This window comes from Daphnia carinata, chromosome 7, assembly GCF_022539665.2.
Source record: "Daphnia carinata strain CSIRO-1 chromosome 7, CSIRO_AGI_Dcar_HiC_V3, whole genome shotgun sequence".
NCBI classification, from domain to species: domain Eukaryota; kingdom Metazoa; phylum Arthropoda; class Branchiopoda; order Diplostraca; family Daphniidae; genus Daphnia; species Daphnia carinata.
In genome coordinates this window covers 8,849,907-8,875,056 of record NC_081337.1, presented here as the reverse complement: position 1 = coordinate 8,875,056, position 25,150 = coordinate 8,849,907, and the positions used below count along the sequence as shown (strand labels likewise).

Sequence of the window (25,150 nt, the reverse complement as noted above, 5' to 3'; positions counted from 1 at the left end):
CATTGGTTGTATTTTTAGACCTTACTATGGAACAAGTTTCTGTTGGTTACCAAGATGCCCGGAAACGAAAATTTGATACAAAGGTGGTCGCTATCAAGAGTATTTTTTAAAAAGCGGAGTGTGAAATGCACAACTGGTACGAGGGTCAGCAAATCAGCCAAGAACGTTTAAAAAAAAGGAAAGAACACCGGTATGTAATAAGGTAAAAGTACGTAAGCTCTAAGCTGTCCTTTCTTTTGTTCAAGCATCTAATACGGCATATCCTGCTCGGTTATTACTAGCTACCTGGGGCTGCGTAATCCACCGGATTTGTGCAAATTGGGGAAAATCTAATTCTCTGACTAATCCTGCTTTGCACAATACCTGTGACGTGGACGCGGGGAGGTTTTCCTTTAATAATTATACTTTGCAAAGTTGATACACCTATCCGAAAAATGGATGATGGTAAAATGATGAAGAGATTACGTACGGGTTAACAAACCATATTGCGCAGGCAATCGATGAAGTAACATGTTAATTTATTATTAAAATTCATTAATTTTGCACCGTAACTTAACGTGGGCTCGACAAGAGCAAGCCAGAAACAGAAAGGCTAAATCTCAGCAATGGTTAAAAATGCTTTCTATGATTTCACAGTTACGTTATTAATTCAGTCGTCTGTTTAATGTGTTTTTCATTATTACTTTTCAGTTCTCTCAGAGTACAAAACTAGAATCTCTTACGAAAAGCAAAAAGGGGCTTAATTACATGACTTATCGAAGTTTCTAGTTTCAAACAATCTGCCCTTTTAATTAAAAAAATAAGCAAATAAAAGAAATGTTGTGCCAAATGGGTTAACCAAATCTCAACAGTTTAGGTCACGTCTTGTTTATTGATATTAGCATTCACAGCGGCGTAAGGCAGAAGAAATCGATTCTTTCTATAAGCGCGAGAAAGGTGAATGTGTCATGGAATGAGATAGCTATATTGAGTTACTGACAGAAAAAAAAACGAATAGATGAAAGCGTTGCCCAAAATCAAAAAGAGAAAAGAAAAGAAAAACGCCGTGACGGAATCAACCTCGTGTTGCTGAGGTGACGGAGATTGCCAATATCATTCACACAGTGGAGGAAACTATTAAGTCTTTAGCTCGTGCCGACTCTTACTATATTCGTATTCAAGGAACACGGATCTACGGTGGCGAGACTTTTACCGACTCAAACCATTTAAAAGGTTTCAAGATGTTCTCTATGGGTAAACACTCAAGTGTCTTCATTCGGAAATAGGAGAAATGTTATAATATAGCCCACGGTGTCTTGACTGGCGTAGTATATGCTCCGTTATTTCTCTTTTATGTCGGGAATTGCGAAGCGAAAGAGCAGTTGATTTAGAACTCTATTTACAAAAGGAAAGCCCTTACCACCGAGTCGAGAAGCGAGATGTATATTCGCTGTCAAGGATCTACTCGGTGTAGGATTTGAATTTTTTTTGGTTCCAAAAGAACGCAGCTAGCAAATAGCAATACATGTTCTTTTGGAACCAAGTTGTACGGAGACTTTATGTTCTAAGCATGCTTCACCTTCGTCTGCCTATGTTCCTTCTTGTTGTAAGCTTTGCCAATCCCCTTAAACTTTGAAAGATCCTGACGGCGTCATTACGTGACGCTCATTGCTTTCATATTCTATCTTGTGAAACAAAAGAGCACCAAGTTTTTTTGCGTCGAATCTTTGTCGAAAAAAGTAGTATCGGAAAGCTGTCTCATAACTATTCCCGGCACTGTATCGCATTCGAACAGAGCCATGGGCAACCTCACTGGTTGGGCGTCGTAAAAGCAGTAACTTTTACGCAACCGGCAAGGATGGGGTAGGAAAAGTCAACAAACTTTATGAGGCAGACGTACCAAAGAGGGGGGAAGGCTGGAATGTTGTAAACGAGCGGAAAGAACGTTATTTTATAAAATGGGCTAACAGCAAAAAAAAAAAATTATGATACACTATAAAAATACGTGTAACACTCCACGAGCACGTCAAACGCGCTTCGCTGTTTGTAACATATGCTTAACGTGCATTTGTATACACAAAAAAAATATCTGGAAATTAATTAAACCTTGGCAAACATAACGGATCAGCGCCACTTTAAGAATTAATGCATTTGCTTGAATAGCATGGTAATCAGCTGATTCCTGTCCCAGCTGTTCAGTTTCTTTTAACCAGTCAGCGGGTTGAAATGTAAACAGAAGTTTCACCATTGTCAAGCTTACCATGTCGTGTGAAAGTAGGCTTCGTTCGTCGATTGGCGAACTAGCTAAAATTAAACGAATTCTGTTTCCTTACCAAGAAGTTTATGGTAGTGCTTTCAAATGTTGGGGAGCGCTGTTGTCCTTGAAATTAACTGTTACTTTATAATTTAAATCATTAGATGACGATGATGAACGCTGGTCTGATGCTGAGGCCTGGACATGGAAGGCAGATTTTGATGATGCTAGTGAATCAAAAGAGGATAAAAATTCTTCTAATTGGATCCAATCTTGTTTAATTTCAGTCTCTGATCAGTCTGAAGTCCTTGTGATAACCCATGAAGACAGATATGTTGTGTTGTCTTGTAATAGCTTTGCATTCTTACTTTTTTAGTCATTCAATTAACATGAATTTTATTTCAGCAAAATGGGAGAAGAAGAATCAAAAAGAAGTTCAAAGATATTATCTCACCTATCCCATATCAAACACATCAAATGGAATTGGGTATGTTGAATTACAGTTGAAGTGCCATATGTTGAAAGTTTATCACAAATGCTCTAATTTTGGCAGGGAAACTATCACCTCTGTTTTGTGTGTACCAATTAAATCGTTGCAGAAAAGTAGCGAAGGGATGCCTGATTGGATCTGTGTTATTTTGGGTTTCAATACTGGATGTGTGCGAATGTATACAGTGGTATGTTAATCAAGGCATTTTTATTATATACCATAGGTGGCTCACATTTACCATGGTGCATACAATTTAGAACGGAGATCTGTTGATGACTGAAGCATTCCACGATGAACCTGTTCACCATCTCAAATTTCATCGTTCACCTGCAAATCCTGCTAATCAGGAGTTTTCGGTTTTGTATCAGAAAATCATAATTGTTGTCGAAGGTATAGGACTATTTAATTCACTAAGAGCGTGCCGAAGCCATATAGCTAAAGGTAATTCTGGTTATTCTCTTGCGTTAATTATTTCTTGTAATGCTTACATTCGCAATTCTAGGCAGAGCTCTTTATGGAACGGGCGACTTGCATTCCCATCATCCGCCATTACACTATAGAAAGCTTTCTCTACAAGAACAAGGCAGAATAAATGACTGCTTCGTTCTTGGCACAAACGCGCCTACCCAATTTGACCACCTTGTAACGGCTTCGGTTGCAGGAGGATTCCAGGCACGTTACAATAATTCCCCCCCTGTTGCAACTGGAATTCTTTCCTTAGGAAGCCAACCGTATTGTGCTTGGCATTATGCTGTCGAGGGCTCGGCTGCGCCTCTGCTATCTGACGTTGCATACGCACTGGCAAGCAAAGTTACTTCCAAGTTATTTTCTAAAACAAGGTATCCGTTGAAAAAATCAATTTCTTGTTTCCACATGATTCAGATAGTGAATCTTTCCATTTCTAGTGGCTGGTTGGGTTGGGGTGGCGGAGCTACCGATTCAACTTCACCCAAACCTAAAGACAAGCAATTAACTGAGCCTGCCACACCAGTGTACCCAAGATATGGCTTGGCGGATTCCTTAAGAGAGGCTTTGTCGGTGTCCGTTTCACCAAATGAGAAATTAGCTGCTATTACCGACTCTTTGGGAAGAGTGGTACTCCTTGACCTCCTCAGAGGAATCGCAGTGCGAATGTGGAAAGGTAAGAAATTTTGAAATTCGTTCCTTCGGGTGCATGCAGAATGCACTAACTCTCTTTTTAATGTTTTAACGTAAAGGGTACCGAGATGCCCAGTGTGCATGGATAACAGCATGGGAAGAAATGGTTCAACCCCGTGCCAAAGTTTCAGGAAGCGAGACTTCCGCTACGCCGAGAATGGTTTCTTTTCTTGTGATTTATATAACCAAACGAGGCATTCTGGAAATATGGACACCCCAACAAGGAACCAGAGTTGCTGCCTTCAACTGCTGCAAAGGCGCCAAGTAATTCGGCATAAACCTAGTCAATCAAAAGTTATTAATGGTTCATGTCTTCTAGGCTTATTGGTACAAATGCTGGTTCATCGATCGATAACGATCAACTACAATGCTGTCTTTTAACTCCGGATGGAAAACTCGAAGAAGTAGTTGTTCCCTTCCATTGCTCGTTGAAGTATATCTACCTTAAGTCTGACCTGCTTTGGAATCTAACTGTTTCATTATTATCTTTAGAGGTGATAGCAGCCAGAAAGCTCGCGATCTCCATGTTCTGCAGCAGTTACGTAATGAACTACTACACAGTGCTAGTACGACGAGTTTTGACCTATTGATGGATATCCGTCATGCGAGCATAGTCAGCCAAGGTTTAGATTTACTTCTCGAATGCCGGCATCCTGTAGATCCACACGCCTTTGTCAAGTGTCTGGATTCCATCATCAGCCATAAACAATATAGCAAAGCAGATGCTATAGACGCTGAAAGCCGTTTGCTGTTGTCCCGGATCCGACTTCTTTCTAGGCTTGCCCGTCTTTACATCCACTTAAAAAGTATGCAAAGCCAGCCGCCTGATTATGACACCGTTATCAGTGCATCACACATTTCTTTACAGGTAAGCACGTTGCAAACAGCCGCAATAACCTTGATCACTTACAGTTTTAAATTTTATTCTCGAAGGATGTTGCAAACGCCCTTCATGTAAATGAGGATGAGATAGCGCGGACCGTTCTACACTGCACTACAGTCACAGCACAGCTACCTAATTCTCAGTCAGCAATTGAAATACATGCCTTCCTCTGTGCCTTTGAGTTATCTATAAGCCATGGCACTTCAGAGGATTGCGTCCGTCTCAAACCTACTCTTTCTCACGATGATCGCAAAGCTTTAAGCTCTTGGATATGGGGAACGATTTTTTCACGAAATATTGATCTTTTGGATGAATTAGCAGTAATCCTCAAGTCATCATCAATTTCGCCTGAAGATCTCGTTTCCATGCTGATGGATTACTGGCTACACCTTAATTCTCCAGCTCTGCCAAACCTTCCACATTTTCACAAATTACTAAAAATATTGTCCAACTCTGCAGGTTTGAATTCATCTTAAATCCAGCAGTGTTATTTTACCGCTTTTTCATCTGCTTTTCTGCATATTTTAGGGCCTGAATATTTTAGCAATACGGAATCTCCTTCGCCTTGGTGGCAGAATCTTCAACATCTACTTTCAAAGAGCTGCAACCTCGAACAAGCCTGTTGTGCAGCCCTTGTCGTGCGTTCCGTCATGGCCGAATTTGAAAAGCGAAAAATTAATCGGGTAATCAAGTCACTAAGCATTTCTTGAATGAAACCAACACACCTCCCTTACAACTTCATTTATAGTTGAATGATAAAGGTGCTGAGAATACCGATGTGAATATGGATGACTCCATGAACGATTGGGAAGACATGTCGATTGACTTCTGTTCATGGAACGTGTTGTCGAAGCAGCTGGAAGATCTTTCTTATTTGTCGCGACTAATACATTATGTTCCTGCACACCTACGTGAAGCGCAAAGTCGAAACCTCGACTACGTGGTTGAAGAAAAGGATTTGGATAAATTGGAATTTTCCCTTGCCACAGTTTTGCAAAAAGGAAGAGGTATATTTTGCAACTTTTCAAATGGTTTCGTTTACTGATTCACACACTATATCTGACAGGTGCGGTTAGTGAGTTGATAGCCCGTTGGCTTACCCAAAATTTGCTTGAAGCGGAAATTATATTTGAAACGGCGACAGAGACACGAGAAAATTCTGATCAATCCATCACCGATGCTGATGCAGAATTAGCGCCTGAAGCTGATAAGTTATCTACAGGAACCTCAGAAGAAACCAGTGTCATCCAAGGTACGTGGTAAAAATATCAGTAGTTAACTATTCCAAATATTAAGCAAATGTGTATGCAAAATCCTAGATCTGTTTCGTGACCTCAGCCAACATTTACCATTCAGCACGGTAAATCGGTTTTATGTTGTAGATTATCACAATGATTATCAATCTTTCTATTTTTTATTATGTAGCAACATGATGTTATTTTGTTGAACGTTGCTGTCGAATACGCAGCCATGTGGATCAGGAATCCTAAAAATATGAAGTTACTCCAGCGAAGTTTAGAAACTATTTTACCTATCCGTTCAAATCTTCTACGTCATGGTAAGTAACCCTGTAAATACGCAATTTGAAGTTGCATTTTTGATAGCCTTTATAAATTCTTACAGGAATATGTCGCACGCTTTGGTCCATGTCTTTCTTTCCCATTTTTCAAGACTTGGCAATCCTAATTGACAAGACTGGACGTCTACCTAAAAATTTTACATCGCGCAAAATCAGCCTTCCTTCACCCGATCAGGCGGTTCCTTTCTTGGAGATAACCATGAAACTTTTAGATACTGCAACTTCGGTAAACTGATATCTTACGGTTTAAAAATCTCAGTAATTTAATGAGTAAATGCCTAACTTACAGTCTGCCATGTCATGTGAAATCGAGCCACCGCTGTTTATTCGCTACGACGATATCTGGTCTACGTGTGAAGGTGCAACTCCAATGCAAGAAGTAGCCATCCGACATCGGCTGATCAATATTGATTTGGTTCTATTGCATCATCAACTTGCCCAAACACTCCATCTTGTCGCCAGTTTGGAAATCAAAGGGGTGCATGTTTTCTCTCTTTTTGATCAACGAGTGGTAAATATCAATATTGGAATAGTGTGAAGAGCTTCGGATTTACTATCTCTTCCCATTGTAGGGGAGATCCGCTTTTTTCAAAGACCTCCACAGCTATCCTCCACTCCCTTCGCAAGAGGCAGATCCAACTGTTGTTCACAACCGCTTGCAGTTTTTGAAACAGGTTATCAGTAAAGCCATTGAATATATGGTAAGAAGAAGAAGAAATTACCATAGACAAATCATTTTAATCAAACCATTTATGGCTTCCAATCTCCTTGTCATAAACCAGGAACATAACCAGAGTTTAGCTCTCGACTACGTAAACCAAGCCGTCAAACTAGGATACGAATGGAATGTCGATGTCGACGAGTTAAGAATCAAGTACGTAGACCTTCTATATCTCAACCATATGGATCATTTAGCCCATGAAGTGCTACCATCGATTGGCTCCAATGAAACACTTGGCTCAACACTTCTTGTTGCTGCTGGAAGGCGACTCAAAGATGTTTTGAAGCCAAGTGATACTTCAGCGCTGAGTCCTACAACTACTGCATGGCTCAGTGAATTATCATCAGACACCAGAGGTGCTGCCCTGGAGCCAAATCCGACTGCAACTAAAACTCTTGCTTTGTTAGTGGAATGCCTCCGTCGTATTCCAAACGAAAGTAGTGATCATTTCATAGCTAACGAACTTCATTCGCTTTTATCCGCTTTACATAGCACCAGCCTAAACTGAACGTGTTCCAGATATTCCCCCCTCGCTTAGAGCGCCCATATATTTCGATTCCTGGATTTTGTTGTACTGACAAATATTCAGACAATGGAATAGACAGAAAATTATCAAGTAATGATATTTATCCAATCCCCAAACTTTTACAAACAGAAGAATAAGTATTTAATGTTACTAAGTTTTGGATTGGTAATAACAATACTGCTTCTAGGTTCGCTGCTCAGTTCTCTGGCAAAAACCATTCCTGCGTGTTGTTTCTTCGGCCAACAGTATCGTCTGCAGATCCCCTTGGGTTTTTACAAAACATGGGATCGGTGCTTTTGAAGGAGCTGATATCGATGTTGAAGCTTATCAGTTTTGCCCGAGCCTGTAAATCGCAATACGTCGAGCTTCGTGTTACTAGACGACGAATATTAGGAGTTAGTTCAATTGACATCTTACCTGATTCCGAAGCGATGGTGTCAAGTACGGTTGTCTGGATAAAATGGTAGCCGATCGTCGATGACCAAACAAGACTTTCTGGCATCTGAAAATCGCTCCGTAATTCTCGTAGTCGGTAAAGTATACAGTGTAATCAGCTTTTCCAAGTATATCTGCATTGAGAAATTAGCCTTCATGTGGAAACATTAATTTATATTTTTAGCTGTTTTCAAGTACTGTCAGAAAATCGAACGTTCATAAAACCAGGTTCAGTGGCATTAACGATTTCCAGCGTCCCTATGTTGCCTGGCGTTTTTCCCGGTTCACGCTCATTTATCGTCTGATTTTGGCTTTGGATGACCTTTTGTATGCCGTTCTGGTTGACGAAATAATATGTCCAGCACGGCGAAGACAAGTCAAATTTTTGGATCACGTACCACAGACCGGAAAACTAAAAAATGTACATTAGAATATTCCTCTTCCGCTTCTGGTTTTGTTACCATTGTGATATGTTAAATTAATCACAATGGTAAAACGCAGGAAAAGGAAAGGATGATTCATTATGTGTCATCGTGGGTGTGGTTAGTTACCTTAGTGAAATCAAAGTTGGATACAGGTTTCACTTTCGGGCACTGTGCAACAAGATTTTTTAAATTAAAAACGAGGTTGAAATCAAGAATAACAAAATGGTTCCAGTTGTAAGTTAATAACCTCTCCCCAACCGTAATCATCCGCACGATTCATCTGCACGAGATTCAGAAAGGTGATGAAGAATAACACGTGAATCTGCATCGTAATTCGCCCTGTGAAGTATGAGGAAAGAAGTTGTCGTGGTGGTAAGCTCTGCTTTTTTTATTTTTTGAACTATTTAACACAATGTAAATCGCCAAAACTTACTTCAGTCGACAACTATCTGACAAATCCTGAATGTGGAATCAAGCTTAGGAGCCAGCGGTTGCTTTACTTACCAGGACAACGTGAGTGGCAGAATGATGAGCTGACCACCGGTAATAGCCTTTATATACAATCAAACATGACAGCTACGACTCACATATAAATTGCTTTGTCCATTTTGTACACTTTAGGTTTGAATTCAATCGACATAAAGAGCGAAAGAAAATATACCCGGTGACCTTCGCAAGGCCTCCATTCTCCACATGGCGGATAAGGTACATATTCAATCATTACTATTAGTATTTGAATAGATTGTGAAATCCATTGAATGGTGATAGCCGTACATCCGGCGGATTGTGCATTGGAGAATGATGAGAGTCAATCTGTTTGCACGAATTTATTTCAGTTACAATGGATTACACAAAGACTAGTTGATGAGTGAAATTTGGAGAAAAAAAAAGCAATAGTCTATTTTTTTTTTTTAATGTGTAGGTAATTAAGTTGATGTTTACTATCTACGTAGAGCGCATTATGCTTTAAAAAGGCGCTTTGAGAACGATTGATAAAAATGAATCAGGAATAAGGGGAGTAACAAGCAATATCATTTTTCGCTGAATCTTACAAATTTTCCTCGATTCTTCGTAAAAAGGCGGATTCATTCGGGCGGTTTCCAACGGTTACAAATTCGACGTCTCTGTTAGCATTTCCTGCCGGAGCCACGGCATTATTGGTTGATGTAGAATTGGCCAAACGATTGACGATTGTACCAACTCCTTGGGCAACATCTACAACGCCGTTCACTAAAAATGAAAGAGACAGAATAACATTGGGTTGAGTGCATTTAAAATTAAAGTAAGCGACACAAGGGTAGTTAAGTTATCGAGTAATCTTTTCATGTCAAGTGGGTGGTAGGAATGCGTATAGAATTATTTTATTCGTTCATGAAAAAAAAAAAACCTGTTAAACGCGTGCAGTATGTTAGTGGTGAAATTAATGCAATATTTGCTCTTTATCCTCGTTCTGTTTTAACAGTTTAAATTAGCGAATATGGCAATTAGTCAAAGCGAAGCCTTGTCGTGGTCACTTTTGTCATTGATTTGTTTTTCGTCTGATGTGTTAGGATATTTGCTGGCAGTAAAAAAAAATTATTTTCTCATGCACACTATGCCCCTCACCGGTGTCAGTTTGCCTCCACCGGGTAAACTTACCCCGTTGTTAGGGCAAATTAAAATATGAACAACGAAAAAAGCTCCCATAGTTTTTCTGAAGTTATCCTCATTTTTTCTAAATTTAAAAATAAATAAATGCAATTACCGTAAATTAAATTATTATTGATACAAAGTTAATGGGTTAATTGATTGGAGTTAGCTTGTGTTATAGGAATTGGGCAAAGAACTCTGGAAATTCTCAAAAGCATCTAATCAACAACCTGTCCCTGCAGTTAATTTAACTTAATCGTACCAACGGTTTTCCCGACGTCCTTGGCAACGTTGACGACATTTCCTGTACTAAACGTATTTTGATTGACCTCGACATTCAGCAGACTCGTTGAAGGAAGGGTCTTGCAATCAGAATGTTCAATAATTGAGAAATCGTGCGGATCCACTCCGAAGCTTTCCAGTTTTGTGCGAACCTGTTGTTATGAATTTAAATTGGTTAAATCAAGGCTAGCCTAACGAATCAAGCAGGAAACGTCAATTACTGTCCACCAGATTATACTAAGTATCTTGTAAAACAAGAGTTAACTAACCTTATTAATGAATGGTTGATCCAAGGTCGGGCGACGAGACAGAATAGAAGCGGAACGACGATGGCCAAACAGAATACTTTGGCAACTGTAAATGGCTGCGTAGTTATCGTAGTCCGTTGAGAAAACTACATAATCGGCCTTGCCTGCTAAACCTTCAGGTAAAAGTACAAGTTTAAAAATTATTGACTTTTTTTTAACTTGTTAATTTTCAAAGGAAAATTTCTTACTCATTGGAAAACGTACACGCATAAAGCCTGGTCGGTTCAAGTCGGGTACATCCTACAGGAAACCGAAATAATATAAAATCATGACAATAGGGCAAAGAAACCTTTTCGTGTAGAACATACCAGAGTCCCAGTGTAGCGATAGTTGTTGTCAAGCCCAACCGTATCCAAAGCGACATGGTCGCGTGACTGGACAATTTTCAGCGAATCATCGGTCTTGTTGCGAACAAAGTCATACGTCCAACAAGAGGAAGCCGTGGAGAACTTTTGAATGACGTACCAGCGCCCAAGAAACTACATCATATCGATCAAACCATTTGCAAAGTTAAACTATTCTTCTTGCTGCAAATGAATTGATTATTTTTAAATCGTACCTTTGACATGTCAAAATCGTTGACGGGATCAACGCGAGGACATGAACCCAGATAATAAGTGTGGCAATGGACGCCAGCAAGCCATACCATTAACACCATCACAATAGATGTTTTGATCGCCATTTTTCAACTCAACAAGCTTTGCTGGCACTGCAAAAGAAGACATTCCAGACACGTTCTGTTATTAAAAAAGCACGTGGAAATTTGTAGTTTCAGGATAAAACAGTTACCTTCGGATAGAAGCAAAAAGGCAAGCGTTGTTTATGAGTGCGAGAACTGAGAGCTACTGAACAAAAGAAGCTTGTGTAGCCTTGTTTTAAGGGCTTGAAAATACGATGGCTACCGAGTTCACTGTTCTACAACTGGTTTCTGACTACCATATCCGTAGCCTTACGGCCACAGACCACTCCTCCATCCTCCCTTTTCCTCCACTCATCCTTCTCTTTCTCCTTTTTTTCCAAAGAAATAGAAAAAAAGGAATAAGAAATAAGAAATAAAAAAAAAGAAGAAAAGAAACAAAGAAGAAAGAAAAAAAAATAATAAAAAAAAAACTAATTATAACACGCTCTGCAACCAATAAGCAAGTGGGAAAACACTGTGGGACCGATAACTAAAATAAGGATATCCTGTACGGAATTAATTAAAATTCATCTTGGCATATCTTCCTAATGACTTTCGTCGCCTCTACGACAAGTAAGAAAATATGTTTGAATATTAATTTCGATCTAGCCTGTTTTACATTATTTTGAACTTCCATTAATTTAAAGTGATTTTGGATACTGTTAAGTTTTATACAGGTTGTCTAATAACTTGTCATGGGTGGATGAGCAATGAGTCATCATATTGACAGTTGTTTTACGTCGTATCCTGGAATTACCCATCAAGCGCCATGACGCATGCAGGAAGTGTGCCACGCGTGACTTTTCACTTCGTAAGTACATTAGTGACTAGAGTTACTTCGTCATTTGAAATTCAACCGCAAATTGTGATTCACGAATTCTATTAAATACTTTTTTTACGCACTCTCTTTTCAATGGAAACAAGGTGGACATTGTGGCTGAAAGAATTAGATGACGTCATCAATTTACGCATGCCATCGTGATCAATCTGCTTGGACTACGGAATGAGATCCTTTTTTGTTATGGCATATCCGAGTCCAGCATGCAATAACAAGGTGGCTCCTTGGGTGATTGGCCTTTCATGCAGTGAAAACCTTTGCCACATCTGGGTGAACAGGCTTCCGGAGGACACAGGAATTTAGCTATACAAAACTGTTATGAGCACAAGTCAACTGTATTGAAACCAATAACAAAGAACGTGCCTGCGATGTGTTTATGCTGACGGGGAGCTTCTTCATTGGCAGCGGTATTCTCACGTATTTTTTCAGTAACTTTGCTGGTCATAACCGACAAGGACATCAGCAACACCAATACCAGTCCTGTTATTGCCAGTGGTAAAATCTTCATGATGATTTGTAGGCTTCGAAGAAGATTGATAAAAAAGAAGACTGCGATGGCCTTTATATACCTAGACATTGGTGCTAAAGTCGGTCGGTCTCGGTCATTGACCCTAAAATAGTTTTCTAAAAATCGAATGATTTGGCAAAAGGTCTCCGTATCAGGTATCCATCTTTCGACCGTTATTTGTAGATTAATTTTTCTAAATACGATGCTAGTGCGTTTTCACCATGATTTCGGATGACACCGTTGTTTTCGTAGCAAAATAACATTTTAGATTTTCCTTATTATTTGCAGCACACAGTTCTCCTTTTTGCCGTGGTTACGTAGCCGGCTTTCAACATATCAAGTCCCAGTCGAATTGTGCCTTCAATTTGTTATCTTCATTGTCGGTATTCCAACATACTGTTACTATGGGAAGTTTTCAGTGACCAAAGTACCAACTCCACCTTTTCGTCTATCACCTCGCCGCTGTAAGTAAAGTAATCCATTCCTCCAGCTTAGCTATTACGATACCTAATAGTTATTGCTAGATGATAAAATCATTCCATAAATCTATTTGCTAAACCTATTGACTATGGTGCAGCCCGTTCAGATTCACAACGGGATGGGTTACTTACCAGGATGAAGTGACGGTTTAAAGGGTTTGAAAGCTGAGTTGTGAGTTCAGTATATTGGAGCAAAAAATGTGCTGCAATAGAAAAAACGGGTAGTCGTCTGCTGGCTACATCCAATCTCTCCATTTCACGGCATTGTGCGAGATAAGGCTTGTGTAATTCGAAAAACCTCTCCTTTTGGTTCACAAAATGTTGAAGGTGATAAACCACCATTTCTCAATTAATATAGCCTATTGTAAAACACCTTTAAAACCTTTAGCTTTAAAATAGTTTGAAGTAAAATTATGTCACACATGAAGGTATTTGCAAATCAATTCATGAGTTTACTTATAGGATATCTTTGTGGTGATGTAGATGTAAGGTTGTGATTCAACATGATTTCACTGTTGCATTTTAATACTGCCCTTTAACAGGGTGTTGTTGCACTAGTGACTGGTGGAGCCTCAGGTTTGGGCCGGGCAACTGTTGAGGTATAAATTATTTTCTTTATTAGGCCTTCAGAAAGGTAATCTTGTACTGTTAACCTCATCTTATGCAGAGAATTGTTCGCCAAGGTGGGCAGGTAGTCCTGTGCGACTTGCCAACTTCCCAAGGATCACAAGTAGCTGCTGGCATGTCAGGGAATGTAATCTTTGCTCCCACAGATGTAAGGCAAAAATATATACTCAAATCAAATCGACTCAAACAAAGAATCAGATGTAGAGATTAGTTGTCACAGTAGCTACAAGTTCCTTCCTATTAGGTTTCTTCTGAAAAAGATGTTATGAATGCTCTTTCAATGACAAAGGAAAAGTTTGGAAAGCTTGATGTTGCAGTAAATTGTGCAGGTACTGGTTCTCTTTTGAAAGTTTATAGAGTTATAGCTAATGATTCATAAATGAAGGCATTGGTGTTGCCTTCAAAACATACAATTTTAACAAGAATCTCCCACACAAGCTGGAAGATTTCACCAAAGTGTTAATGGTAAACACTGTTGGCACTTTTAACGTTATTCGTCTGGCTGCTGGCCTAATGGGCGAGAATCAGCCGAACGAAGATGGTCAACGAGGAGTGATAGTTAATACTGCATCCGTGGCTGCTTTTGAAGGTCAAATGGGGCAAGCTGCCTATTCTGCAAGTAAAGGAGCCATTGTTGGAATGACGTTACCGATCGCACGAGACCTCGCTTCTCAGGTAACTTTCTAAGAGCTCGATGTAGATAACGTATAAAATGTTTAGCCATACGTTTATTATTATATAGGGTATTCGAGTTTGCACCATTGCACCTGGACTATTCAAAACCCCTCTGCTCGAGTCGTTGCCGGAAAAAGTTCAGGCATATTTGGCGAAAACTGTGCCCTTTCCACAACGTTTAGGCAAACCAGACGAATATGCAATGATGGTAGAATCGATTATTCTCAACCCAATGATGAACGGAGAAGTCGTTCGTGTCGACGGCGCTATTCGCATGCAGCCTTGAAAGCAGTGATTGCTTGGCAATTAAATGAGAGTGAACAAGTCTTCTAACAAAGATAATCTTGCAGAAAATAGTAATAAAATCTTTATATTGCGTATCACGAGAAATTTCGCGTTAGTTTTTGCTGTGCCGTACCAGTCGAAACTTACTTTATTAGAGGAGAATCTAAAATTTGTATTATTTCCTTCTGGCTACATCTCTAACAAAAACTGGTATTTAGGAAAGTTCGGCTTTAGTGGACGGAAAGAAGTTTCAGTGGACAACACAAGAAGCAAAACAAACCACGGATTATACTGAACGTCTGATGAAAATAAGGAATCCGTCTCCATACTAATTGCTGATTTGAAAATTAGAACTTGATTCAGTTTCTTTACGAGAAGAGTTATATAACATTCGCCATATCGCGGTGACAAAGCGGGTCGTAGCCGGTTATAATAGTAATATTGCAACCAGGCTCAGTCAGAAAATTGACAGAGAAGACTGATGGCTTTAGATTGGTGAAAGTGGATTTTGACGGAAAATTAGCAACAAGTAACATTTTAAAATGAGATGCATTTCTAAGATACTTCAACGACGCATTCAAAACCCTTTTCAGTAACATTACTTTTTAGTATCTTTTGAAAAAATTTAAGTTATTTTTATTTTTAACGTACAAAAAAGCGGTTAGTAAATTACAATTTCAAAATTCTATAAAAATGTGTAGCGTGTTTACCGTGATAAGTCTTCTTTGGACAACTTAGCTACAACTTACCTTTTCCCAGGCGCTTCGCCGATTATTTTTGTGAAAGTGCTACTTGCTGATTTTTAATTTGCTATGATTATGATTTATGAATCACGAATCCATGATGGTATGATAATGAATAATGATATCATGATTTTAAATTTTTTATGACTTATACTGGCGCAGACTGTAGAGCAGCATCATCTTGTTAAGCATTTTCCTGGTAAACATTTTGTCGTCTGCTTGTGATATTGTGACCACGTGTGTGACAGAGATAGACGTAGTAAACCTTCATCAGTTTTGCATTGAAACTAGGATTATTTCTAGTAAAATGGCTGGAGGTGAACAGGCGTCACACAGACCTGGCCTTTTGAAACAACAAAATAAATCGCATAAAACTGGCAGGCACAGAAGCAAAAGTGAAATTGATAAGAACAACAAAGGTGAGTGCTGAAGTTTATAGTTTTAATGAACAGCTGTCATTCAGAAAATTTTGATTTCAGGTAGAGTTCATGTTAAATTAACAGCAAAGCGAAAGAATCAAGAATTAAAACGTGATGAAAGAAGAAAAAAAGCCAACCAATTAAGATCCAAAAAACGAGAAGATATTCTGGCTAAAAAGAGGGCCATAGGGGGAAGTGATTCAGCACCTTTTCTATCTGCTATTATTCCACTGGGAGAATCTGCCAATATTGAAAAATTGTTAAAACTATTGAAAGAGTGTGATGCTGATGCGAAAGTGGAAATTACAGGCTGCAACGTAATGAACATTAAGTAATAAAATTTTATTTTTCAGAATTTTCTCAGAAATGTAATTTTGATTATTTTTTAAGTATACCACGTTTTAGACAGAACTTCAGCTTGATAATCCCCCAACCTGGAGATCTTTATGCCGCACTGGATGCTTGTAAAGTAGTTGATAGTGTTATATTTCTTGCATCACCTCCATCGGACAGTGACAGTTGTGTGTCACATTCAACATGTAATGAAAGAGTGCTAGGGTTTGACAGTAGTGGTGAAGAATTACTGTCAGCCATCATGGCACAAGGGCTTCCATCTCCAATTTTCGTTGTTAATGACATCGATGCGATTTCTGCAAAGAAACGTAATGACTATAAAAAACTGCTTCTAAAACAGTTGGATCAGATGGTACCTACAGAGAAACTTCAAATAATTGAAAATGAGAGTGATGCTCTCAGGCTGCTTCATCAAATTGGATCCCAAAAACAGCGACCTGTTTACCAGCGAAATATGAGGTGCCATTTCCTTTGTGAAGAAGTAAATTTCAAGCAAAATCTGGATGATCCAACCGTTGGTACGCTAGTTGTTGATGGATATGTGCGATATCAACCTTTAAATGTAAATGGCTTGGTTCATATACCGGGATGGGGGGATTTTCAAATGGAACGAATCGAAGTCCAAAGAAATCCAAGAGAATTTATATTCCTTGAAGAGGCCAATCCCTCACTTCAGGAAACGCTGAAATCAGAAAACGATCCTGACCCCATGAATGGCGAGCAGACTTGGCCGTATCAAGAAGAAATGGATGACCAGAATTTGGAAGATGGCAATATAGAAGACGAAGAAGAGACAGAAACTAAAAAGCGAGTCCCAAAGGGTACATCAGAATATCAAGCTGCATGGATCAAAGATGATGATAATAATGTCAACAAAGAAGAAGATGAAAAAGAAGACGACGACAGTGACGATTGGGAAGACGAATGTGAAGACGATTGTGAAGATATGATTGAAGATGATGATGAAAGTGGAACTTCATCTGAAGAAGATGAAGAAGACGAAGAAAACGAAATGGAATCCGTAGAAATGGAAGGCGAAGATACTCATGTCTATGACAAGAAAGTTAATTTCGCTGATGAAGAAAAAGATCTAGAAAGAATTAAAGGTATGCGTTAAAACTAATGTGAGCCATATAATAACAAACTAAAATCAATAAAAAAATTGCAGAAGCTCGAGAGGATGAGCTTTTCCCCGATGAAGTTGACACACCGCGTGACACCTTGGCTAAAGTGCGCTTTCAGAAATATCGTGGTCTGAAATCCTTCCGCACGTCACCTTGGGATCCGAAAGAAAATTTGCCCATGGACTATTCTAGAACTTTCCAATTTCAAAACTTTCAGCGCACTCGAAAGCGAATTTTGAAAGAAGAGCGGACGGGAGCTAAGGTGATTAACTCCTAGTAGGCTTAAGAATTTCTTTTGAATTTCATTTCTATGTAGCCTGGATGGTACGTGAGAGTTCATGTCAAGAATGTCCCCAGTCATTTACCAGCGAGCTTGCAAACTGGCTATCCATTAACACTGGTCGGCATGTTGCCTCATGAACAGAAAATGAGTGTGGTAAATCTTATTCTCAAGAGGTTCAAGAATGCTCGTGATCAGCAAGCGATTCCTTCAAAAGAACGATTAATCTTTCATTGCGGCTATCGACGTTATGCTGCCTCCCCCATTTTTAGTCAACACACTGCAGCCAATAAGCATAAAGTACGTTTTCCTGTTTTTACTCCACTTTTCTTATTATCATTATTTGTTTTTCCCAACATTCATTTTTGTAGTATGAGCGTTTTTTTCGACCGGAATCGGTGGTGGTAGCAACCCTTTACGCTCCAATTATCTTTCCGCCCGCGTCTGTTTTGGTATTTCGGGAAAAGAAAGATGGAAGCCAAATCATGGTTGCGACTGGATCGGTATTGTCAGTAAATCCTGACCGCATTGCAGTCAAACGAGCTGTGCTGAGCGGAGCACCTTTCAAGGTACACCGTAAATCGGCTGTTCTCCGCTTTATGTTCTTTAATCGCGAAGACATAGATTGGTTCAAGCCAGTTGAGCTGAGAACAAAATATGGTCGACGAGGTCATATTCGAGGTAATGCATTGGTTTGTTTATTTTTCAAGGTTGTTTTAATCTTTTCCTTTTCTGCAGAACCACTTGGAACACATGGGCACATGAAATGTGTATTTGATGGGCAAATTAAATCGCAAGATACCGTTATGATGAATCTTTACAAGCGTGTGTTCCCCAAATGGACTTACGACTCGAATGTTGCATTTCCGCCTCCTTTATACAACCATGAAGCAGAAATGGAGGATGCCGCCAACCAGTTGATGTCATAAAAATAAAACGGTTAGCACTCATCGTTGGAAGTTCGTTTCTTAATTAGTTTATGTTGGTTGGTTGAAGTTTCGGTTCTTAGGTTAAGTTTGGCCTTGCTAGATTAAAATTACAATTATAAAAATTAAAATTAATATTTTAAAACATAGTCTGTAACGGATCTCCGCATTTGCTATTGTTGGTGACGACGGATAAACTTAACCTAAAATAAGGTAACTTTGCCAGTTATTTCGTGTCTTTTAGTATAGGAAGCCTCTTGTGAAATCCTGCCGGATGGATGTCCGCAAAATATATAAGAAATGCAGCAATCTTTTTTTCATCTTTTATGCGTGGATGGTGACTGACACTGACTGGATTGACACAGTTTTTGTAGTAAGCAGGGTCCTGTACTTCGGCTATTCTAATGTTTTGAAAGAGGGGGGGGGGGAGCTACAGTCAGCGAAGACCGTGACGATAGCCCTCCTCCTACCAAAAGAGGGTGAACGGGAACGTTCCTCCTTTAACTCCTTTAACAAGGAACACGAAAATGGAATTTGTTTTTGCGTAGAATTTATAGTTTTTGAGTAATCTAATACAAAAGTAGGCCCGAATCGAAACCTTTACTAGCGCGCCAGTACGCTACAGCGCTAGCGGGACACATCAAACTTCTTTGATTATTCAAAAACCATAAACTCTACGTAAAAACAAATTTCATTTTCGTGTTCCTTGTTAAATTTTGAACAAGAATCATATTTAGTTATCTAGATCTAATGATATTATTTTTTAATAGCAAAAAATTTTAAGCCCGACAAAATAAGCCGGGCTTCTGTTTTTTACGGTTTATTCAAAAAGTATAAGCCTAATATAAAAATTTACCCGATTTTCATGATCAGCGATCAATTTCAAATGGGAATAATGTATTTTTAAGTAAATCTAGAATTTGACGAAAATTGAAAAAGTGAGAAGGCTATAGCCTTCTTACTTTTTCATTTTTGGCCAAATTTTAAATTTTGCTTAAAACACATGATTTCGATGCAGAATGGAGTGCTGTTCACGAAAATAAGGTTTATTTTTTAATAGGCCTTATAGTTTTTGAATTAAACATAAAAAAACAGAAAGTCGGGCTTATTTTGTAAGGCTTATGTTGTCGGGCTTAAAATTTTGACCTATTAAAAAATAATATCATTAAATATGGATAAATCTATATGATTCTGATACAACATTAACCAAGGAACACGAAAATTATGGCAATCCGTTTTACATAAAAAAAAAAAAAAATGTCGGAAAAAAAAATCGCACTTTTTTCTTTTTTTCCGACACGTAGCCATCTACCGCTCAGACTCGTTATTACTGGCGTAGGCAATTTCAGTCCATTGGATGCCATTCGCAGTTAGTTCAGTAGCGTGGATGGAGAGAATAACGCGTGGCTGGAGGAACAATTGAAAAATGGATAAGATAATACAACAAAAGGATGGTAAGTATAAACATTATTATATTGGTTTTCAAATATTAATTATTGTTTATTAGATCAAATTATGAAGCTGCAGGCCCAATTATTGGAACAACACAAAATATTAGATAACAGCAAAGCTAAGGATGGTAAGGCCTAATACGTAATGATTCTATTTATTTGCTTTTATTCATTTGTGTTCTGTAGCTCACATTTTGAGTCTACAAGCTGAGCTAGGGGAAAAGAACAAATTGGAACGGAACAGTTTCCAAACAGTGAAGGAGGTTTTTCCAAACTCATCCCTAACTGAACATGAGGATGAATTGGCATTAGGCGAACACAGTCAGGTACCTAAACATTTCAAATAAGAATACAAAATAAGTATAGAATTTTAACAAACAATTATTTATTGTTTAGTTATTCAGTCCACCACCTGACAGTGTGTTATAGTTAAATTCTGTTAGTGCTGCACTAAAAGAATTGTTAGTAATAAGTCCATGCAGCGAAGGAAGTGAACAATTGTGGGACTGTATTTGGGCTGAAAATGGGTGTGGTACGGAAACCCAGAAATAGCACGAGTTCAACATAAAACATGAATTAGGTACTTTTCGGTTTTTTGTCTATCGAAAAAGTATTTTTAATGCTATTTTTTTGCATTCACAGATTTTTAGTGGGGGATCAAGTCAAGGCTGGAAGTGTTACAGGATGGAAGAGTGAGCCTACAGTTGAAAAACACTGAAAGTGCATTACCATTAAGGTATGAGGTAAAGTAATAGAGTATGCAAATTGTCTAATGAGAAGTACCATCTTGTGTGAATGAATCCTGTGTAACAGCAATCCTTTATAGTTCTGTCACAGCTAGAAGCCTCAAATAATTCTGCTTCTCTTGCTAAAGAACAACTTGTCCTTTACATTCAGAGTGTTGGTGAAGCTGGGTACTTAAATCGCCCTAAAGATGTTTCGTTTCGTTGGCATTGCAGCGATGAACATCATACATGGACTTTTTAGGTATGAAAGGAATTTTCTTGAAAATTTCGAATTTATGACAAAGCATTTCTCCTGCTTTTTGCTAACCATGTCTAATCTAAAAAAAAAATTTATCCAATAGGAAAGGATTTTTAACATACTGGGAACACAACTATCAACAATGCAACATTCTAGGGGTGCTATTTTATCATTCAAGAGCCTTATACAATGATTTTCATCTGCAATTTGTATGGCCTTTCCCAAGCTTCTGCTAGAAGTTGAATCTATAAGTCATGTAAGTCACATGAGCAACAATTGAGATGCTTAATGGTGTTGTTTTTCTTTTCTTAGCATAGGTTAATAGTAACATTGGATCTGAAAAGATTCTTGGTTGGTGCAAGACACTGAATAAATTGTAAAGATTGAATGGATGACATGACATTTCTATACTTAATTTGGATTCCCGAGACGGTATTTTATATTTAAAAAATTGAAGTGCATATCTGGGCTCCCTTCCTTTCCGTAGCCCCGTTTCCCCTTGACTCGTAATAAGCCCGTAGGGGGTCATGCCCCTACTGTACGGTATATATAAAAACAACATATACCGAGGTTTGGAGGGCTCTGGCCGGAAAGGGGACGTGGGGTGCTGCTTAGTCCGATGATGTGTTCACGGAGGGCTCTGTGGCTGCCCACAAATCCGAACTAAAGGTTAATCGCTCCTGTAAAAATGTTCCAAATCTTCAGCTCTTCTTCCGGCTTCTCTTAGCCAATCACCGGGTAATCTCCCCGGTGGGTCAACAAGGCAGTGTCTCCCCCTGCCTGGGTTGACGGCAACTTTTGAAAGGGCTATTGTGCCTTTTTAAAGTTGCAAAAATAATTGTAGTGTGCAGAGAATTGTCAATAAATTTTTTTTTATAAAATTTTTTTGCAAAATTCGTTTCTTTCATTTTCTGTGTTAGCTGTGTTCACACATTATATTTATCAACTTTTTTTTTTTTTTGCTTTGCTTTATTTGTGTTTGTCACCTTTGATGGTAAGCATTGTTTCCATTGGTTTATCGTTTATCTGTAAGCATTCTATTATTATCCAGGGATCGAACCCTGGATGTTCGGCATACCGCGCTGATGCTCTACCAATGAGCCATGAATCATATGATGTCAAGTTGGCTTTTTTCTAGTCACTTGTGGACTTGCATTTACACTGAGAATAAAACTGAAATGCAATTCTGCAATATACTCTTCTACATTTAATCTACTTCATTTATACACATCTACTGAGGTTTGAACCCAGTGTAACAGGTATCGCAGCTAAAGGCTCTACGACAGAGCTATGAACGTTATGAAAGCAAAAGAAAGATAAACATATAGTTGTGAAAGACTGCATAAACATCCTAGACGATAACATATGATATGCGATAATAAAATATTTAGATATATCTCGTGGCTCAATGTTAGAGCATCGGTGTTGCACGCTGAATGTCTGGGGATCGGTTCCCATACGAGTAAAACAAAATACAAAAATAACTCCAAAAAATACCCAGATATTACACGTTGTTCATTGAATCCAAGTTGAAGAATTCAAAGAGTGTAATAAATAATAATTGAATACTTACACATAAACGATAAACCAATGGAAACAATGCTTACCATCAAAGGTGACAAACACAAATAAAGCAAAGCAAAAAAAAAAAAAAAAGTTGATAAATATAATGTGTGAACACAGCTAACACAGAAAATGAAAGAAACGAATTTTGCAAAAAAATTTTATAAAAAAAAATTTATTGACAATTCTCTGCACACTACAATTATTTTTACTTTAAAAAGGCACAATAGCCCTTTCAAAAGTTGCCGTCAACCCAGGCAGGGGGAGACACTGCCTTGTTGACCCACCGGGGAGATTACCCGGTGATTGGCTAAGAGAAGCCGGAAGAAGAGCTGAAGATTTGGAACATTTTTACAGGAGCGATTAACCTTTAGTTCGGATTTGTGGGCAGCCACAGAGCCCTCCGTGAACACATCATCGGACTAAGCAGCACCCCACGTCCCCTTTCCGGCCAGAGCCCTCCAAACCTCGGTATATGTTGTTTTTATATATACCGTACAGTAGGGGCATGACCCCCTACGGGCTTATTACGAGTCAAGGGGAAACGGGGCTACGGAAAGGAAGGGAGCCCAGATATGCACTTCAATTTTTTAAATATAAAATACCGTCTCGGGAATCCAAATTAAGTATAGAAATGTCATGTCATCCATTCAATCTTTACAATTTATTCAGTGTCTTGCACCAACCAAGAATCTTTTCAGATCCAATGTTACTATTAACCTATGCTAAGAAAAGAAAAACAACACCATTAAGCATCTCAATTGTTGCTCATGTGACTTACATGACTTATAGATTCAACTTCTAGCAGAAGCTTGGGAAAGGCCATACAAATTGCAGATGAAAATCATTGTATAAGGCTCTTGAATGATAAAATAGCACCCCTAGAATGTTGCATTGTTGATAGTTGTGTTCCCAGTATGTTAAAAATCCTTTCCTATTGGATAAATTTTTTTTTTAGATTAGACATGGTTAGCAAAAAGCAGGAGAAATGCTTTGTCATAAATTCGAAATTTTCAAGAAAATTCCTTTCATACCTAAAAAGTCCATGTATGATGTTCATCGCTGCAATGCCAACGAAACGAAACATCTTTAGGGCGATTTAAGTACCCAGCTTCACCAACACTCTGAATGTAAAGGACAAGTTGTTCTTTAGCAAGAGAAGCAGAATTATTTGAGGCTTCTAGCTGTGACAGAACTATAAAGGATTGCTGTTACACAGGATTCATTCACACAAGATGGTACTTCTCATTAGACAATTTGCATACTCTATTACTTTACCTCATACCTTAATGGTAATGCACTTTCAGTGTTTTTCAACTGTAGGCTCACTCTTCCATCCTGTAACACTTCCAGCCTTGACTTGATCCCCCACTAAAAATCTGTGAATGCAAAAAAATAGCATTAAAAATACTTTTTCGATAGACAAAAAACCGAAAAGTACCTAATTCATGTTTTATGTTGAACTCGTGCTATTTCTGGGTTTCCGTACCACACCCATTTTCAGCCCAAATACAGTCCCACAATTGTTCACTTCCTTCGCTGCATGGACTTATTACTAACAATTCTTTTAGTGCAGCACTAACAGAATTTAACTATAACACACTGTCAGGTGGTGGACTGAATAACTAAACAATAAATAATTGTTTGTTAAAATTCTATACTTATTTTGTATTCTTATTTGAAATGTTTAGGTACCTGACTGTGTTCGCCTAATGCCAATTCATCCTCATGTTCAGTTAGGGATGAGTTTGGAAAAACCTCCTTCACTGTTTGGAAACTGTTCCGTTCCAATTTGTTCTTTTCCCCTAGCTCAGCTTGTAGACTCAAAATGTGAGCTACAGAACACAAATGAATAAAAGCAAATAAATAGAATCATTATGTATTAGGCCTTACCATCCTTAGCTTTGCTGTTATCTAATATTTTGTGTTGTTCCAATAATTGGGCCTGCAGCTTCATAATTTGATCTAATAAACAATAATTAATAATTGAAAACCAATATAATATGTTTATACTTACCATCCTTTTGTTGTATTATCTTAACCATTTTTCAATTGTTCCTCCAGCCACGCGTTATTCTCTCCATCCACGCTACTGAACTAACTGCGAATGGCATCCAATGGACTGAAATTGCCTACGCCAGTAATAACGAGTCTGAGCGGTAGATGGCTACGTGTCGGAAAAAAAGAAAAAAGTGCGATTTTTTTTTCCGCCATTTTTTTTTTCTTCATGTAAAACGGATTGCCATAAAAGTAGGCCCGAATCGAAATCCTTTACTAGCGCGCCAGTACGCTACAGCGCTAGCGGGACACATCAAACGTCTTTGATTATTCAAAAACCATAAACTCTAGGTAAAAACAAATTTCATTTTCGTGTTCCTTGTTAAATTTTGAACAAGAATCATATTTAGTTATCTAGATCTAATGATATTATTTTTTAATAGCAAAAAATTTTAAGCCCGACAAAATAAGCCGGGCTTCTGTTTTTTACGATTTATTCAAAAAGTATAAGCCTAATATAAAAATTTACCCGATTTTCATGATCAGCG

General features: G+C 38.4%; 5 protein-coding genes and 4 long non-coding RNA genes across 10 annotated transcripts; 5 read left to right on the top strand and 4 right to left on the bottom strand.

Moving 5' to 3' along the window:
• Positions 1-2,172: 2,172 nt before the first annotated feature.
• Positions 2,173-7,684, top strand: LOC130703236 (rab3 GTPase-activating protein non-catalytic subunit-like). Its single transcript, XM_057524785.2, has 20 exons — positions 2,173-2,325; positions 2,398-2,580; positions 2,639-2,720; positions 2,787-2,910; positions 2,981-3,164; positions 3,226-3,562; positions 3,629-3,864; positions 3,941-4,145; positions 4,201-4,314; positions 4,374-4,749; positions 4,815-5,223; positions 5,293-5,447; positions 5,513-5,771; positions 5,831-6,016; positions 6,084-6,124; positions 6,190-6,322; positions 6,388-6,569; positions 6,633-6,854; positions 6,916-7,044; positions 7,126-7,684. Exons 1-20 carry the CDS (start codon positions 2,241-2,243, stop codon positions 7,570-7,572), a joined length of 4,089 nt encoding a protein of 1,362 aa, XP_057380768.1. The 5' UTR covers positions 2,173-2,240; the 3' UTR covers positions 7,573-7,684.
• Positions 7,685-7,786: 102 nt separating this feature from the next.
• Positions 7,787-8,970, bottom strand: LOC130703980 (apolipoprotein D-like). Of its 2 annotated transcripts, XM_057525448.2 has the most exons (6): positions 8,884-8,970; positions 8,698-8,789; positions 8,577-8,618; positions 8,224-8,437; positions 8,008-8,159; positions 7,787-7,933 (listed from the first exon to the last, which is right to left on the bottom strand). In XM_057525448.2, exons 2-6 carry the CDS (start codon positions 8,776-8,778, stop codon positions 7,787-7,789), a joined length of 636 nt encoding a protein of 211 aa, XP_057381431.1. In that variant the 5' UTR covers positions 8,779-8,789; positions 8,884-8,970. The 2 variants fall into 2 exon arrangements, with proteins under 2 accessions (XP_057381431.1, XP_057381440.1); XM_057525457.2 differs by lacking the exon at positions 8,884-8,970 and having other exon boundaries at positions 8,698-8,839.
• Positions 8,971-9,204: 234 nt separating this feature from the next.
• On the bottom strand, positions 9,205-11,605 carry LOC130703846 (apolipoprotein D-like). The gene is made up of 7 exons (XM_057525298.2): positions 11,459-11,605; positions 11,229-11,372; positions 10,978-11,148; positions 10,858-10,909; positions 10,631-10,782; positions 10,342-10,513; positions 9,205-9,680 (listed from the first exon to the last, which is right to left on the bottom strand). The coding sequence occupies exons 2-7, from the start codon at positions 11,349-11,351 to the stop codon at positions 9,499-9,501; spliced, it is 852 nt and encodes a 283-aa protein (XP_057381281.1). The 5' UTR covers positions 11,352-11,372; positions 11,459-11,605; the 3' UTR covers positions 9,205-9,498.
• Positions 11,372-12,555, top strand: LOC130704148 (uncharacterized). Its single transcript, XR_009004876.2, has 3 exons — positions 11,372-11,921; positions 12,016-12,159; positions 12,273-12,555. It is a non-coding gene; the product is annotated as an uncharacterized LOC130704148 (long non-coding RNA).
• LOC132088173 (uncharacterized) lies at positions 12,212-13,256 on the bottom strand. Its single transcript, XR_009421469.1, has 2 exons — positions 12,756-13,256; positions 12,212-12,666 (listed from the first exon to the last, which is right to left on the bottom strand). It is a non-coding gene; the product is annotated as an uncharacterized LOC132088173 (long non-coding RNA).
• A 94-nt stretch (positions 13,257-13,350) lies between these two features.
• LOC130703866 (3-hydroxyacyl-CoA dehydrogenase type-2-like) lies at positions 13,351-14,855 on the top strand. Its single transcript, XM_057525323.2, has 6 exons — positions 13,351-13,500; positions 13,716-13,772; positions 13,841-13,948; positions 14,045-14,129; positions 14,186-14,475; positions 14,543-14,855. Exons 1-6 carry the CDS (start codon positions 13,492-13,494, stop codon positions 14,759-14,761), a joined length of 768 nt encoding a protein of 255 aa, XP_057381306.1. The 5' UTR covers positions 13,351-13,491; the 3' UTR covers positions 14,762-14,855.
• An 875-nt stretch (positions 14,856-15,730) lies between these two features.
• Positions 15,731-18,630, top strand: LOC130703414 (pre-rRNA-processing protein TSR1 homolog). Its single transcript, XM_057524911.1, has 7 exons — positions 15,731-15,922; positions 15,983-16,253; positions 16,313-17,382; positions 17,445-17,662; positions 17,717-17,980; positions 18,052-18,361; positions 18,419-18,630. Exons 1-7 carry the CDS (start codon positions 15,811-15,813, stop codon positions 18,607-18,609), a joined length of 2,436 nt encoding a protein of 811 aa, XP_057380894.1. The 5' UTR covers positions 15,731-15,810; the 3' UTR covers positions 18,610-18,630.
• A 1,279-nt stretch (positions 18,631-19,909) lies between these two features.
• On the top strand, positions 19,910-21,888 carry LOC130704155 (uncharacterized). The gene is made up of 7 exons (XR_009004877.2): positions 19,910-20,060; positions 20,114-20,185; positions 20,244-20,383; positions 20,454-20,637; positions 20,700-20,793; positions 20,955-21,044; positions 21,145-21,888. It is a non-coding gene; the product is annotated as an uncharacterized LOC130704155 (long non-coding RNA).
• A 1,022-nt stretch (positions 21,889-22,910) lies between these two features.
• On the bottom strand, positions 22,911-24,546 carry LOC130704164 (uncharacterized). The gene is made up of 6 exons (XR_009004878.2): positions 24,498-24,546; positions 24,300-24,439; positions 24,046-24,229; positions 23,890-23,983; positions 23,639-23,728; positions 22,911-23,538 (listed from the first exon to the last, which is right to left on the bottom strand). It is a non-coding gene; the product is annotated as an uncharacterized LOC130704164 (long non-coding RNA).
• Between the last annotated feature and the right edge of the window lie 604 nt (positions 24,547-25,150).